General features: G+C 31.1%; 1 protein-coding gene across 4 annotated transcripts in view; it reads left to right on the forward strand.

The window, feature by feature from the left end:
- Window positions 1–10620, forward strand: part of LOC143071572 (von Willebrand factor A domain-containing protein 5A-like) — a 97624-nt gene extending 87004 nt beyond the window's left edge. For 3 of the 4 annotated variants that reach the window (XM_076245963.1, XM_076245960.1, XM_076245964.1), the window contains 4 exons: window positions 458–515; window positions 6121–6190; window positions 8635–8854; window positions 9657–10620. In XM_076245963.1, coding sequence (XP_076102078.1) covers window positions 458–515; window positions 6121–6190; window positions 8635–8854; window positions 9657–9845 — 537 coding nt within the window. In that variant the 3' untranslated portion in view covers window positions 9846–10620. Of the gene's footprint in view, window positions 1–457; window positions 516–2982; window positions 3232–6120; window positions 6191–8634; window positions 8855–9656 lie in introns of those variants that run through there. The other variant, XM_076245965.1, reaches the window with a different exon arrangement.
- The last annotated feature ends 6382 nt before the right edge of the window (window positions 10621–17002 follow it).

Genomic DNA, 17002 nt, shown 5'->3' on the forward strand with positions numbered 1-17002 from the left:
ATTTATTTTAACCCCTTTTTTGGCATGTATGGGCATTATTGTATTGATAACGTCAATACTGCAAAAAGTATCTCAATCTTTGTTTACCATTATTTTTCTTGCTCTGGGAACTTTTTTGTCAAGATCTTGGTACTCACAAGTTATGTACTGACGCCTTCTTTGCTGTGTTGTCTGTTTCTTGTATGCCTCGGAAAGGAATTGAATACTTTCTGTCATTTGAAGTTTTTGTGTTTGGGTTCTCAGAGAAATGGCAAGTTGTGAACTATCATAAATTCAGAATTAATTTCAACGTTTGACTAATAAGGAAAGCCATATGTTTGCTCTTTGTTTGATTGGTAAAAATAAGGTCTACAAATTACTAAACTCTATCTGAAGTCATGCAATGCCATTCTATAATTAGTATATACAGTTTTTCATTAACATTTAAGTTTTCCATGTTATTTTTTCCAATCGACAGGGGACACATTTCCCACATCAATCTGCCAAAGCGCATGATGTAAGAAGTAGTGTTGATGGTAAGTTTCATGTATGTTAATTTAACAAATACAGTGGACTGTAAAAGAGGAACGAAAAATACCAGAGGGACAGTCAAAATCATAAATCGAAAACAAACTGACAGCGAAAATTGGTTATAAATGAAGACGACAAAAAACTTAAGAATAAGCAACACGAACGCCACCAAAAACTAGGGATGATCTCAGGTGCTCCGGAAGGGTAAGCAGATCCTGCTCCACATGTGACACCCGTCGTGTTGCTCATGTTATAACAAATCCGGTAAAATTGTCTAATGCGGTAGGTCACATTGATAAAAGGTAAGGGCATTGTAGTTACGACGTATGGAACATATCCGATATCATCTGTGAAACGGTTATTCCATAACGGTCAACCAACTCGTGATGGCGTCCATAAAATTTACGAAGTGATGATTTCAACTTCACCATTTGGAACTCTTGGTTTAATAGCTCCTTGTAAGCAGCAACCCTCTATCTAGAATATCATGTTAGGAAATACAATCTCGGGAAGATCGTATTAATTGGGAGATATATACCCTGTATGCAGGTGCTGCTGGAATGTTGCTACTTAGAAATGGAAAGTGAACAACTGGAAAGCTGAAATCATCTGTTTTGTCGTAAAGTTTTGTTTCCAACCGACCCTCATTGTCAATTTCTAGATGTAAGTCAAGATACGAGGCCGACTACGCGGTATCTGTTGTATCCTTTATCTTTAGTTCGATGGGATAGATGGGTTCAACATAGTCACCAAGTTTTTAATTATTTAGTGAGAAAGAATATCATCTGCATAGTGGAAAGTAAGTTTAATGATATTGCTAACTTCTTATCTTTTTCCAAAGAAGTTCCTGTATGAATTCAGCTTCATAATAATAAAGAAACAAGAAGAGGGGCACAATTGGTTTTCATAGGAATGCCGACAGTCTGTTGAAAAACACGTCCTCCGAACGTAACAAATATGTTGTCAATCAAGAAATAAAGCATCTTGATAATGTCAGTTTTAGAGAATTTTAGGTTTGCATCACTGTGATCCTTTACAAAGTAAGATTTTCCCTCCCTAAGACAAGATACGTGTATCTACGTTGGCCATTCTTTTTTTATGAAACAAAGTAATACCAACTCTTTCAATTTGTCTGTTAGTTTTGAATGAGGAATACTTGTGTAAAGTGTGGAAAAGTCAAATGTTTTAATACTATTGCAATATGAAAGAGAATTAGATTGCATGTTCTCTAAAAGATCTTTTGAATGTTTTAATAATTGGTCCTTCCACTAGAAACAAAAGTTCGTACTTTTTGGAGGGACAGGAAAAACTATTTTCTAAATTGATCATTTCAGTTGAAATATTTTGACAATGAAACAGATAGATAGAAAAACAGATGCTGCATAAATGTAAAACAAAGTACATTTGTAGTTTTATATATTTGATTTCAGTAGAATGCTGATGTAGTATCCATTTAATTAAAAAAAAAACAACATAAAAAAAACCCTCAAATTTGTTATGAAAATAATACAGTAAGTTAAGAAATAAACTCAGCGTTTTTACAGATATTTAAAATATGACAAGATGATCACAATAACCTTAACTGATATATCATTACTAGTTTTATCATTTTTATTTTATTTTTTATGTTTTTAGAGGGAGGAAGGGGTTCTTATATTCTGCTTTAACAAATACGGAATTCTTATAACTCCGTTCTCTCACGTTATAATTTCTTATTCGAGATTTATTATAGTCTACTCAAGCATGTACAAATTTTTAGTCAGTAAGTATTTCTAACTTGCTAGAAAATTCAAGGAAAAAATCCAGATAAAATGAAAAAAAAAACAACATGCAAATTAAGCCCTAAAGTCACTATCAAATTTTCTATAACAAAGATGGACAAAGAAAAGTTTGAAGAAGGAACTGGTTTCCATAAAACAAAATGATGAAAAAGGCTCGAGTTCAATGTTAACGAGGGGAAATTACCCCAATACGCTTCTTAAAACAGCACTTTACTTTCACAAGAGAGAAAGTGTAAAAAAAGACAAAACTGGTTGATAAGGAGATGATAGATGAGTACGATCTAGAATCTCCTTTAAGAACATCATTGTGAGAACCTTGTCAAATTAGGAAGTCACGATTTTAAGTATGAACGAAGTGATATTCTATCTGTCACTTCGTGAAGTTTAACTGCCCATGTTCGAAAATATTTTAGTTGATTGCTACTTGCCAGTCCGATGTTACCATTTAGTTCTGTTTAAAAAAAATATCATTCCTAAACTACAATAGGATTAGGCTATTTCTGTCAAAGTCTTTATCAGTTTTAAGACAACTTTCTATAATTTGTGCGGTTTCAACTGATATTTCGAAAAGTAAGAAAAATCAGTAGACAGATTTGCATGGAAGAAATTGTCAGTCGAATCTTGTATAGGAGCCATTGCACAAAAATGACAATTTTTCCAATTGCATTTCATTTTGAGTATATGCTTACAGATAATAAACGAGGACAAGAAACAGCAACAACGAAAAGCTAGATATACAAATATTAGCTCTAATAGGTTTTGGATTTTCCGATATTTTGGCTTCGTGTATTACTGAAGAGGCATACCTTGGTTATTGAAAGTGCATCAGGTTCTGTACATTTGGTACCATTTATTTTGTAAACATATTTTTACTATTGTGGCAAAACCTATAGGAGATACAGAAAAAAAACGTCGAGAATGAAATGCATGGTTAGCAAGAAAATAAATAGATGTTACATTACTGAAATTGTCTGTCGATTGTTCTGTGAGTAAATGCTCCAATTAAAGAAGACATTATTGTTCAATAAACTGAATGTAACTTTTTTCCTTTGTTAAACTGGTTATTTCAAGCATTTCTGTCAAGTTTTGAAATAATCAGTTCAATAGTTTGAGAAAAATCTAGTATAATGAAAGACGACATCTACAGCGATTCGAGCAAAATTTCTTCGACAAATCAAACCAAGCCATATTAAGATAGAATAGAGTGGGGACCAATAAATGATCAAATATCTATCTTATCTGCCTACAAACAGTTAAAAATGATACACAAGATGATTTTAGGAAGATAAATACCACTAATGGACCTCTTTGTCTTCTTTATAAGCTCTTATTTCCTCAAATTTCAACTTTTCAGGCCAATGAATAAAAATAATCGGGTAACTTTCACTCCTTTAAGGTAGAAATGTTATAAGAAATGAGTAATTTAAGCATTTTAGCAGAATGAACAATCCATATGAAAGTTTACTGTCTCCAAGGAGGTTTCAATAAGTCTTTACGTAAAAATTAAATGTATGCCGCGTTCCAGACAGCGACATAAAAGGCTTCTCTTTGAGTGAATACTTTGTCGTTACAGCATTAAAAAAAATTTCATGTTCTTATACCTATATATTTATCTAAATATTTCCTAGGATAATGTTCTATCATAGCTGAATATAAGAAATAAGGAGAAAAAGCCCCCCCCCCCCCCCCCCACCCCCCCAAAAAAAAAGACTATCAACTGAATATTCATGGTTGAGTCATATTTCAAGACAATTTTCTCATAAGATGTGTTTTGGAGACTCGATCCACTCAGAATATTTCATTTTTTGTAATATTTCACTTAAAAAGCAAGAAATTTTAACACATGAGATTACTCACAAGGTCAAAGGTGCATGTACTGCTTCCCATATTAGGTGTAATACCACCATTGATTTCCCCCTACATGTATTAGTCTTTGTTAAATATGCACTTTTCAAAAAAATGTGCAGAATTTATCTTTGTTTCAAATAAAGAAATACTTGGCATGAGTAAAGTTTTATCCTGTCCAGTACTATAAAAAAAAACTAACATTTCATTGCATATACGAATACATTCGTTACAAGGCAGCATTCGCACCTGCAAAGTGGAAAGGGATTAACATAAGTTGCAAAACTTGTTTCACAATCAACTATAAATGTTTAAACTTAGCAATATGACCAGCAAGACAGGAGTTACAAATCTAAATATGAAGATGACTAATACATTTAATTACCCGTATTTTCCGTTTTATGCTATTGTCTTGAACAGTTTAGTAGACAAAGATGAATGTGAACAGTAAAATTAAACCAGCAGTTATTACCCGTTTAGACCTCAACTGTTTTTACCATGAATTGGTGGTATCTATTCGAATTGTCCGTCATCATACAAAATCTTTTATTTTAGTTTTCAGCTCAGAAACTACTAAGCCACATGTGTTGAAACTTACAATAATGATTATGGTAAATCGAAATCCTTTAAGACAAAACAAAGTAAAAGTGATAAGCAGGTTAGGTAATAAACACATTTATTCTAAAACTAGTTGTTGACATAATTCAGGCTATGTTCTTCATACATATTTTTGATGGTATAATACTAAAACCGTTACGGGAGAGATTTGCCTAATTTTCATATGATGAATATATAATCTTTCCGTCAGTCTTATTGCAGTTTGGATATGGCATGACAGTAATTGCTAGTAGTCCTTTGTTTATTTATGTATCATTGTCATTTTGTTTAGTTTTGTATGTTACTTATTCTAACATCGAAATCAGATTTCCTTTAAACTATGTTTTATTGTGTGTATTAATATGTGTTTGTTTATTCTACATTGGTTAGAGGTATGAGAGAAGGTTGGGATCTCATAGAACATGTTCAACCTCGTTACATTTTTGTGCGATCCAAATCAGGAATCTTTGGCCTCTGTATGTAATGTGTTTTTGATTTTGGTTCATTACTATGTTAATAAGTTTAGTGTGGTGTCCATTTTCTCTGCACTAGTACACAATTGTGTTTAAGAGCCAGCTGAAGCCTCCATGCGGATGCGGGATTTTCTTGCTGTGTTGAAGATATATTGATGGCTTTTTGCTGTTTTCTGCTCTTTGGTCGTGTTTTTGTTTCTTTGACACATTCCTTTTTTTCATTCTGAATTTCAACATTTATCCACCTTGAAATTTTCATAAAAATTTTAACAACCCATTTTTCGTCTTCAGATTGTAAAAATGGACAGTCCTGGTTACTTTAAAGGTGTATTGCATTTTTCCTGACATTAATAGAAAGTACGATTTAAATTTTTAATCGTTAAAAGTACCAGCAAGAAAGTTTTAATATTTAAAGCACCAACTCTAGATTCGTCGGTCAACTATTTAGAGAGGTTTAATGATAAAATTATTTATAATTAGTTTTGTCGCCCATTTTTGACATTTGTGCTATTTTTCTTTAAAATTTCAAATGACAGTGATTAACAGCAACGTGATAAGCAAGACAAGATTTAAAAATAAGCTGGAGGACTGAAATTTGGTCGGGATATCATCAGTGAACAGTAGCTCGCAGTTTCACTTGTATGCTATCTTTTGAAGGATATGAATATTTCATAAAGACTTTAACCAAAATTTAAAAATCGCACATGAATGTGACATTACCCATTTTTATGAAAATTTATACAGAATATACAGAATAATTTGACCTGAATGTTGGATTACCTAGCGTTATAAATACATCTACATCTATAATATGTTGGCACGTTACAATATTGAATATGTTGATGAATATTTTTTATAATACAATACTCATACTCGGTATAATTTTACGCGGTATTTTTTTTTTTATATTTTAGGAGATGGATCATGTAGCGCCAGTAAATATCGCAGGTGTGATCCAGAAGCAAAAACAACTATCCCGCACAGGTAATGAAACATCTCAGTGTATAATAAAAAAGAGATGTTTTTTTCTATTTCAAAAAATTGTTGAGTAGGAAATATTTGATATACCTAACACTAAATAAACTTCATGCGTCTGAAACTCTTTTTTATTGTTTAAATCAATATTTATTACATTAACATCAACATGCATTAATGATCTTAACAAAAACACTGGAAGTTCGGATTTTTCCAAATAATTTCAATGCTCTGTCACAATAAGTTTGCTTTGCGCAGTTTATATATAACCATTTTGGAATGCAATCCTAAATTTGAAGTATAGAGAAGGTACTAATCTAACAATTTTCCCATTTTGTCAATACCATAATGATTTACTTTTGAAATTCTTAAGAATTGAACTTCATTTTTCTTATCATGATTTCCTTGTTAGAGGATGGCTGCTAATAAATATTCAATTCAAATCGTTGAAGTTGAAATCATTGCTTCTTAAATTTTGCGGATTCTATCATGAGTTGGTTGACCGTTATGGAAAATCCGTTTTGAAGATAATGTTTGATCCTAATGTCGTAAATACAATCCCGTTCCCTTTTCCCGAATGTAACCTACCGAATTAGATTTATTACCGTGTTTGTACTTAATCCAGCAACCCGACGGTGCCACATATGGAGCAGGATCTGCTAACTTTTTCCGGAGCACTTGAGATTTCCCTAGTTTTTGATAGGGTTCGTGTTGCCTAGTTTTCAGTTTTCTATGTTGTGTTTTGTGTTGTAATGTTTGCGTGTTTGTCTCTTTGACCATGGCATTGTCAGTTTATATTTCGATATGATTTTAAATGTTTCTCTAGTATCTTTCGGCTCTCTTTTAAAATGTACCATTAAGTTGTCAAATGTCATTTTAACCTAGTAACATGTTTGGTGAATTTGATTCACACATGATTCAACTGAATGAAAATGTCAAAAGTATACTTATTGCCAGCTTTTGTTTTAATTGCATACAAACTTGGTTTAACAGGAAATCCATTTTTATGAAATACTGCGTATCTTACAGTTGTTGAACGATATGTGAATGATATTGATATTAACAGGCTATTTAAACTTGTACTATTTATTGATCTGAAGAAACCAGGGATGGTGTTAGGTGTATCTATTTATCTAAGACACCACTCTCTTTCTTCGTTGTGATTTCACAGACTGTCGCTTTAAATAAATGCGAGGCAAGATGCGTAGTCTTTAGTTTTCGATGTTGTGTTTAATGTACTATTATTTGTTTGTTTGTCTTTTTCGTTTTTGGCCATTGCGTTGTCAGTTTATTTTTTATCTAATAAGTTTGACCGTCGATCTGTTGCTTCGATACGGATATGATTTATAACATACTTTCTTTAATTATCCGTTTATAGATTTAAAAACATTTCGGAACTAATGTGTTAGTTCTCTGAAGAAAAGTTGACCTTTTATGGATTTTGCAATTTTTTAAAGACATCTTTGATCATATAGCACTTCAACTGTTTCGGTTGTTAAACATTCTTTGCTTGGAATACTAGTATTTGGTTTTGAGCGTTTAGGATTCATGATATTTTTAATGTGTTGTTCTCGCTTTTTATAAAGAAGAACAAGTACAGAATTCAAACTTGGCATAACTAGAAAAAATACTACCGAAACTGGACCTAACGTTCTTTGTGAACTCTATAAACACATTGATTTTTGTAAGAAAGGGAACACAAATATGATTAGAATAAACAAATCTTTTATAATTTCATATGCACTAATACTGGATTGTAATGAGTCCTTTACTTTTTCTTCGCTTCGTTGCGAAATTTGCCGAATCTATATAATTGTATGTAATTTAAACACATCAAGGATATGTTGTATGTATTGTAATCAGAAATCACTAAAGGCACAACAAACAGGTAGTTAGTGGTAAATGAAGTAAATATATAATGAAGAACAATTAGTGGGATTAAATTTGGACCAAACTAAGTGTTTTAGATTACGACTTTAATTTGATGCAATATAAGAACGGTTGAACAACATTTTTGTTTTCAAGTATGATATTGAGTTTACGGTAATATACTGACAATGTTATACAAAATACGACAGGTGCATATAGTTTGGCGGTATATTAAAAGCAATATCGAGATCTTTCGTCTTTTCACCCTTGAAAATAAACTTATCATAGATACCAGGACTGAATTTTGTATATACGCCAGACACGCGTTTCGTCTACAAAAGACTCATCAGTGACGCTCGAATCCAAAAAAGTTAAAATGCCAAATAAAGTACAAAGTTGAAGAGCATTGAGATCCAAAATTCCTAAAAGTGTTGCCAAATACAGCTAAGGTAATACCAGCCACATGAACATGTATATAGTAACCAACTAGAAATCATCTTATCAAGAGTAACATAGCTTCATTCTGTGATTGTTTCAATAACCTTCTTGTTTAACCTTGTATGCTATTTATTTTATCCTAACAGTTCCTCAAACGGGAATTATGTTTGTAATAACATGTATGCATATGGAGCTCAAAGGAGAAATGTCGAGATGGAAAACTTAGCTGAAACTAAAAGAAAAGCATCAGAAAACATGATGATGTGCATTGTGTCACTGCAAAATTTTGATGGTTCGTGGTCCGAATTTTCTGAGCTGGAATCAGTGCTTAATATGGCACAAAAGGATCTGGATGTTAAATATAAGGTTTGTAATTAAATTTCAACAAGGATCTATAACTGTTAGTTTTACAACCGGAAACGATCTTGGGGGTTTAAACAAGTGCAAATTGATTGTCAAAAATTATTATTCCCGTCATTCCGAAATGTCAACGAAAAAATTTAGTCTTGGGATTTCAAGAACATTTGCTTATCTAGGTCGAATACGATATCACGAGTGAGTGAACATTATTGTTGGGTCCCAATTTCAAAATATCTGTTAGCTGCTATTCTCAAAATTACCAACTGTTTTTTATAAATGCATTTTATCTAAGTGAAAAACAGATTATTCATTAGACGTTAAATTTCATGTAAATCGAAATCAGTAAAATTTGATACTCCACCAACATGTATTGCTTTGTTTTGCATTATTCATTGTCATTTGTGTTATATAATGCAGCGATGTATGACACTTGGATCGACCTGAATATTTTTGCTGTATTGGTTGTGGTCATGGTTGACGGTTACACGGTGACCGATCGTTGTTAATTTCGTAGTCATTTGGTCATACCATTTCTTCTTCTTTTTTTGGTGTTATGTCATATATACATTCTTACTGTACTGGATTCTAATATATCTCATTTTAAGTAAAATGGTTTTTTTGCTGAATAATAAATCTACAGAAAAAAAGCAATGTTTTTTCGGGGTTGTCTTTTTGGGGGTAACGCTGTTATGCCACAAACGAGGATATCACTACAGTCTGTTGAAAGTGTCTTCTGTTCCGTACAGTTTTCGTTTAAGGATGTTTACAAGTTGCTATTTATGTACATGATAACAAAAATCTATTTCAGGGTAATATTTGGTGTACAGCAATAGTTGCTGCTTTTCTGGAGAAGAATTTTGGTAAAAGTAAGTCTGAATGGGAGATGATTCATAACAAAGCAATCACATGGCTAAATGCACAAAACAGAGGAGGAAAAAGTGTCACTGAAATGATGCAAGAAGTCAATAACATTATAAAAACTCCTTGGTTTGTTTAAATGTGCTCTGGCCTTAATTTACCAAGTTTGTGCTGGTGCTTTTTAAACTTTAACATGTACCATTTGTATCATGCTTTACTTTGCTTTGTTCAATTCTGATTTTTTTATTACTACTATTTATATGATGTATTTGATAAAACAAATTGTTAAGTTTGTCATTTTTTGAGTTAACTGGTAGAGCAGCCATTTGTACAAGGATAAAATTGCGTATTTGCATAATATCAACGTGTATTATAATTGTGCATTAGAGAAATAAGATAAAGTTTTGTTGTTATCTTCATTCTGTTATGTCTTTGTTTTGAATATATATGTTAAAAAGTAAATAATTGGAAATGTAGAATTTCCTATAGCATATGTGTCCATACGCGACCTTAACCTTCTAATAAATCTATGATTTTTTTTTTAATTTTTATTTCGAACTGTTTAAGTATAAACATGACATACATACAATATATACATTGTCATTGTAATAAACACATTTTAATTGACATTTTCTATAGAACAGATGAAAGAAAAAAGTAAAAAATGTAATAATTAATAAATAGATAGAAAGGAATAATTAACAGACAGTATATAGGAGTTGAAAATAAAGAAAAGAACAAGAAAACAAAATAAAATAAAAAATGTCTGGTTGCATCTCTATCTGTATTTTCAATTGTCTTAAAAAATGTTACATATTCAGGATGAAATTTTTTGAAAAATTAACTACATGTATATATATTTCTTTTGAAACAGTCAGCAACACAGATCGAGTATAGGTAAATGTGACAAATAGTCATTTGTTGAAACCTCTTTCGTTGCTTTCGCCTGTTATCTGCTCTTTGGTCGGGTTGTATTCTCTTTGAAATGTTCCCAATTTCCATTCTCAATTTTATTAACATGTATTCAATAACAGGTTTTAAAAACTTTCCATATATTTCACTTTGAACTATAATGGTTTACTTTTACAAATTGTGACTTTGATGGAGAGTTGTCTTATACCACATATTCATTTATTTTTGTTATGGCTATCATACCCTCTATTTTATACACATCCTTCAGCTTTATTTTAATAATGAAATAATGTAATGGTTAATTCTTAATTGTAAGAACTGTTTTTCAATATCGTTTGTAACAGCAAAAGGCAGTTTGAAAATATGTTTCCAGTTCAGATTCTCTCCACCTAAAATGTTAATCAGAAAACTCAGTACACAATCTTTTGGTCATTCATGGTTTAAGTAAAATGTAGACATGATTGTATAAAAGTACGTCCCTTTAGTAAAAGATTTTGATGCTTCTTTCACTGCCGAAATTACATTGGCAAGTTTATTAAAAAAAAATGTGTTAATGTGATAGGTTTTCTTTGTCAAATGAAAGGTCAATTTAATTTTTGTATATAAGTTCAATTGTATTCTTGATAAAATACTGATTTGTGACTCATCTTAATACTATTATTTAGACCAAGTTGATTTGATTTAAATGAATCATTAGTGACGTTTTTCTCTTTTTGAATACTCATTTACCAGGATCATAGTACATCTCTCCAAAAATAGTCCTTAACTTTCTTATAAAGTTGTCTAATACAATCAACACCACAAATGAACACTTTTTTATATCTATATTTGACATTAAAATATTTTCCATTCACTCTCATTTGATTTTAGTACAGTAATAAACATCTTTAAATCAAGCTCATGTATTCTCTTCACAATATCATCTGAAGGGTTTGGCAGAGAAGTAATACAATGGTTTACAAAAGTTTAGACTAGAATTAATATTGTAATCAGAGTTATTCGACCTTTCACAGTAAAATCCATATAATCATTATTTAAAGTATTTTCATTCTGTACAATTTTATCAGAATAGTTGATCTATTTTTTTCAGGATCTACATCAAAACGGATAAGTAATAATTTAGAAATTTAAAATTAAAAAAAATCTAAAACAGATGTCTATTCTTATTACCCGAACCCAAATAAATTGTTTCTTAGTGAATTTAATATAAAGTCCAGATATTTTTGGCAAACCATTAGAATTAATAGTGATTACCACAGGAATTTGTCACTCCCATTCAAAATCAAAGAATTATCATCAGTAAATTGTGTCAATTCGTTTTCAACCATGTTACTTTGGTACCACAAATATTTTTTTGTTTACTAATATTGACAGATACAGGTATAATACATCTTTTTCATTATTATTTCTTTCATTCAGCATTCGGATAAAGTAATCATTCTTATATTTTAGATTTTTAGATTTTTTTAAATGTTTTTGTTAATATATATTCTTACATGTGTGTATCAATTGACTTCTGTTAGCATTGATATTGAAAATCTGTGACAATTTCTATCCTTTTTATAAACAATAAATTATATATTATCATGGTTATTTGTAAATGTATGATTTATTTGGCGATAAATGATACAGGTAATAAATTAAAACCAGGATTAAATGTTGTACACACGCCAGACGCGTGTTTCGTCTGTAAATACTAGAGGAGCTTGATTCAAACCCAGCCACATTCATCATGTGCCTGTGCAAAGTCGGGGGGGGGAAATGTTATTCGACAGATGTTGTTTGGTGCTGTATAATAAAGGCAACAGTACTATAAAGCTGTTCGAAAGTCATTAATCGATTGAGAAAAAACAAATCCCGGTTACAAACTAAAACTTATAAACTTAAACACATAAAATATAAGAGGAAAACAACGAAACAGCAGAAGCACTAAAAGAGGGACGAAAGATACCAGAGGGACAGTCAAACTCATAAATCGAAATAAACTGACAACACCATGGCTAAAAATGAAAAAAGACAAACAGACATTTATTTGTGACAAACAATAGTACACATGACACAACATAGAAAACTAAAGAATAAGCAACACGAACCCCACCAAAAATTAGTGGTGCTCCGGAATGGTACAAACTCAAAACAACAATGCAATACACAGAGAAACAAACTATAAGATAACAATTTTCCCGACTTGGTACAGGACGTTTTAAGTACAAAATGTTGGGCTAGAAATCTCCCGTTTTTATGGCAATGTTAAATATAACGATAAAATGACAACATTACATGACAGGACTACAATACAAATAAAAGGAAAAACATTCAGGACAGAGAAATACACATATTAAAGATGCAATAGAACATTATGAAATGTAATTCGTTTTTATTTTTCATTCATTATCATGTATAAACAGGCCGTTAGATTTCTCGTTTGAATTGTTGTACGTTTGTTATTTCGGCGCTTTTTATAGATGACTATGTGGAATTGGTTTACTCATTGTTGCAGGCCTAACGTTGACCTTGTGTAATTAATGTGTGTCTATAAGTCTCTTTCAGTGAGTTGACTCATTGCCAATCATATATTGGAAGCCAAATAAAGTACGAATTTGAAGCACATTGAAAACCCTAAATTCCGAAATTGTGCCTAATCATTAATGCAATATTAAATGATCATGCATTATGTTTTTATTGTGATGCAATTTTGATTTAAAAAAACTTTACTAAAATTATTTTCAAATTAAAGAACATCACATTCACAACTTTTTTTTTATGTCAGTGATGACCTTTTACGATGCCAATATACAGACGTCAACAGATTGTAGATCCATGAAAGTGATTATGTATATAACAATTATATTTAGTTTGCCTTTAATTTACTGATTACAAAATCAATATCAATACCAATAACAACAATATTCAAAGATCTAATGACATTTTTAGAGTAAGTTTATTAAGAGAACGGTAAGCAACATCTCCGTAAAATGAGGATATGCTATCCCGTTTGAAATAAGTTTACTACAGTTACAACCGAACTTAAAAAAAAACACCTTTATAACTTTGAAAGAATTTAAGTAAAAGTTTTAACTAATTTGTGGTTACGAAATTCCTTACTTAATAATTACCAGTAATTCATAGATTACGTTCGTTAATACAGACACTAGTACAGCGAACGACTATTGCCGATGTCAGTTAGAACAACCCTTTACTTGTCGCCAAAATACACAGTAACTAACAACCATAGGTCACCGTACGGCCCTTTATTAATTAGCAAAGACCATACCACATAGTCAGCTATACAAGTCCCTAAAATGACAAATGTAAAACAATCCATACGACAAATCTAACGGCCTATTTATGAACAAAATAATGAACGAAAAACAAATATGTGTCACAGAAACAAGCGACAGCTTCTGAATTATAGGATCTTGACTCGTAATAGACATATACAGAATGTGTTAGGCTTAAACAAGTTTGTTAACATCAAACCCGCAACCTGAGATGGAACAGGGGTGTTATAGTATATAATAATTACAATATACTGAGTCTGGAGCAGAAACATGCGGTCGACCTATATAAAAAAATTCGAAGTGTAAATAGTAAATCTATGTCTATCTATCAGCCGGTGCTGAGGTTTTTCTCTTCTCGATTTTTGTGATTTAAATTTTTACCCATGAGAAAAAAATAATGCCATTTGTAAACAGAAAATTTTCTATTCCTTCAATACATTTCACTCATACTTCAGCATTTTGTGGCATGTTCACTGGAGCTGATAAGGACCACAATCTGGCAGCAAAGTAAGTTCACATATGTTAAGAATTAAATTTAGTTACAAAATATGTGAAATATTCAGAAAATTTTACAATAATTCCATGTAACTCATACCTTAAAGACATCAAGGATAGTTATGAAAATAAAGTGTGATATGATTGTCAATGGCATCTCCATAGAGACCAAATGACATTCAATCATAATGATTTAACCAGAGGATATTATTATGTGGCATGACTAAAGATCAACCATCTTGTGTGTAAAAATGAATTTGAAATGTATCAAATTGCATAATATGTAAAAAGGATTTATTGCTTCCAAAAAAATAATTTATGCTTCTTATTTCTCTATTTGTGTTCGAAACTAATAACTTGTGTTTTGTTGTTTTATACAAATACATTGTAACATGGGAAAATACATACAAATATCCTACCTGTCACACCTGTCTGATGCCATTTTTAAATACTTTTACAGATTTGAAATTTTCCTCATGTTGTCTTATTTTTCTATTTCAGATTTTTATAGATTGGTCTCTGTAATTGGACAATGTTTACAATGACTCAATATAGATAGTGTTTTCCCAATATTATCGTCATCAGTGACATTTAAATGCAAAGCAGTTTTCAAATTCTATTTGAATATGTATGTCATCCATTGCAAGTGTGATTTTTGTTAGATGAACCATAAACTATGCATTTCCTATTGTTGATTTAAAAAAAAGATTTGTTCCACAGATTACCAGTCATCATTTTCTTACGTGTAACAATATTTAATGGTTTTAATATCACCATCAAGGACTATATGTATTAATAAAGAAGAAAACGTACCTCTCATCATAAATATTAGAACATGATATAAAAAGGATATCGGTTTCTCATACTATTTACTTAGTAAGAGAGGGTTCAAGTGTTTAAACTTGGTGTTGAATTTTTGTCGAAAAATAATATCTGAAGATTTCGTTGAATCATCTAGCCCGTGGAGTTTAATAAAAGAAATAACTGTGATTCATGAAAATACAGATTTTAAACTTTCTTAATTATAATACTATTTATTGAACAGGTGAGCACAACCAACTTTTTAAAATCAAACTTAAAATTTTATCACATAGGAGACACTGTTTTTACTATGGTAACGTAAGTACTTGAAGATTTTGATTACACAAGGAAGTACTTCATCTCTATAGTTTATATTGATTTGAAACTACAGTTGGAAAATATGCGTTTCTTCATAGTTTCGTGCATGATACCTGTTTATTTATGTCAAACTGTGTTTTCAAAATGCAACATAACATCGGACATATTAAGATATAAGGAAGCCCAGTGTAAACATTAAAGATTAACATCTGTTCCGATCAATCTTCCGCCTGATATAAAGAAATTGGATTTAAGTTTTAATAATCTGACCAAACTGGATGCCAACATTTTTCTCAGATATACGTATCTAGAAAAATTATTACTTAATAACAACATAATAAGACAGTTGAACGAAAAGGCGTTCAACGGATTATCCTCACTAAAATATTTGTCTATGTCTAAAAATTATCTGAATATAACTGAGACGTATCCCTCTGAAGTTTTTGAGTCCTTAAAGAATTTATTAGTTTTAGACATCAGTAGAAATATGCAAACATCAGAATTCTACCCGTATACAATCCCCGTTGATGAATTATCTAACTTGCGTGAACTGTCAATTGATCTTTTGTTTAATGCAACAGTTGGACAGCAATTCAGAAAACTATACAATTTAAAAAAGTTGACATTTGATTATTATCATGTTAATTTTTTATACAATGGAACATTTTCAGAAATGCCGGTACAAATTCAGGAATTCCACATGACGTCTTGAAAAGAATTTTTTGTTGTCGAAGTTGGTGTTTTATTTCCATTTCCGCATCTAAAAGTGCTAAATCTTACTAACTCCAATATTAACTTAACACAGGCACTACAACTTTTACGTCCGTTTCAGAATAAATCAATGGATGCAATTCTATTTCGTGGGATAACTCATGCCGATTTTAAACACGGTCTGGATTCGGTTATTCTTACACCAGAGATGATGAGGTATATATCGACTATCTGAATAAAATATTTAGACTTATCTGACAATGAGATAATATTGGTTAAAAACAGATCACTAGTTTTGTTTCAACATCCAGAGTGCTTTGAAAATGTGATGGTGTCGGCCAATAGTTTTGGTTTAGATAATTGGGCACTCGATTTTTTAATCTTTGTAAGAAAGATGACCAAGATAAAGGTATTTGCTTTTTCATATTTCCCTCTTAGATTCAAGAATCCAATTTTGCTAAATGTAATAACAATCAATAATCAAACAAGAGTTGAACAAGTTCAACGCAAACATACACACAAAATACTTCCTATCACAGTAACATTACCAAATGACAAAATTCAGTTTGTGAGAATAACTCATCTTATGGCTACAATGTATTTTAAGGAAATTAGAGTGATAAACAGTTCCCTTCGTCACCTTGAATTGTCTTACTTTGAATCAGACGTATTTCCAATTCTAACTTTTGAGGGATATAATAGTTTGAAACATTTAGATTTGTCAGGAATAAGTTCAGATATTACAATTGGAGTCGGGAAAATTCCACTTTTAATTCAC

The sequence above is a fragment of the Mytilus galloprovincialis genome, chromosome 4, assembly GCF_965363235.1.
Source record: "Mytilus galloprovincialis chromosome 4, xbMytGall1.hap1.1, whole genome shotgun sequence".
Lineage (NCBI taxonomy): Eukaryota > Metazoa > Mollusca > Bivalvia > Mytilida > Mytilidae > Mytilus > Mytilus galloprovincialis.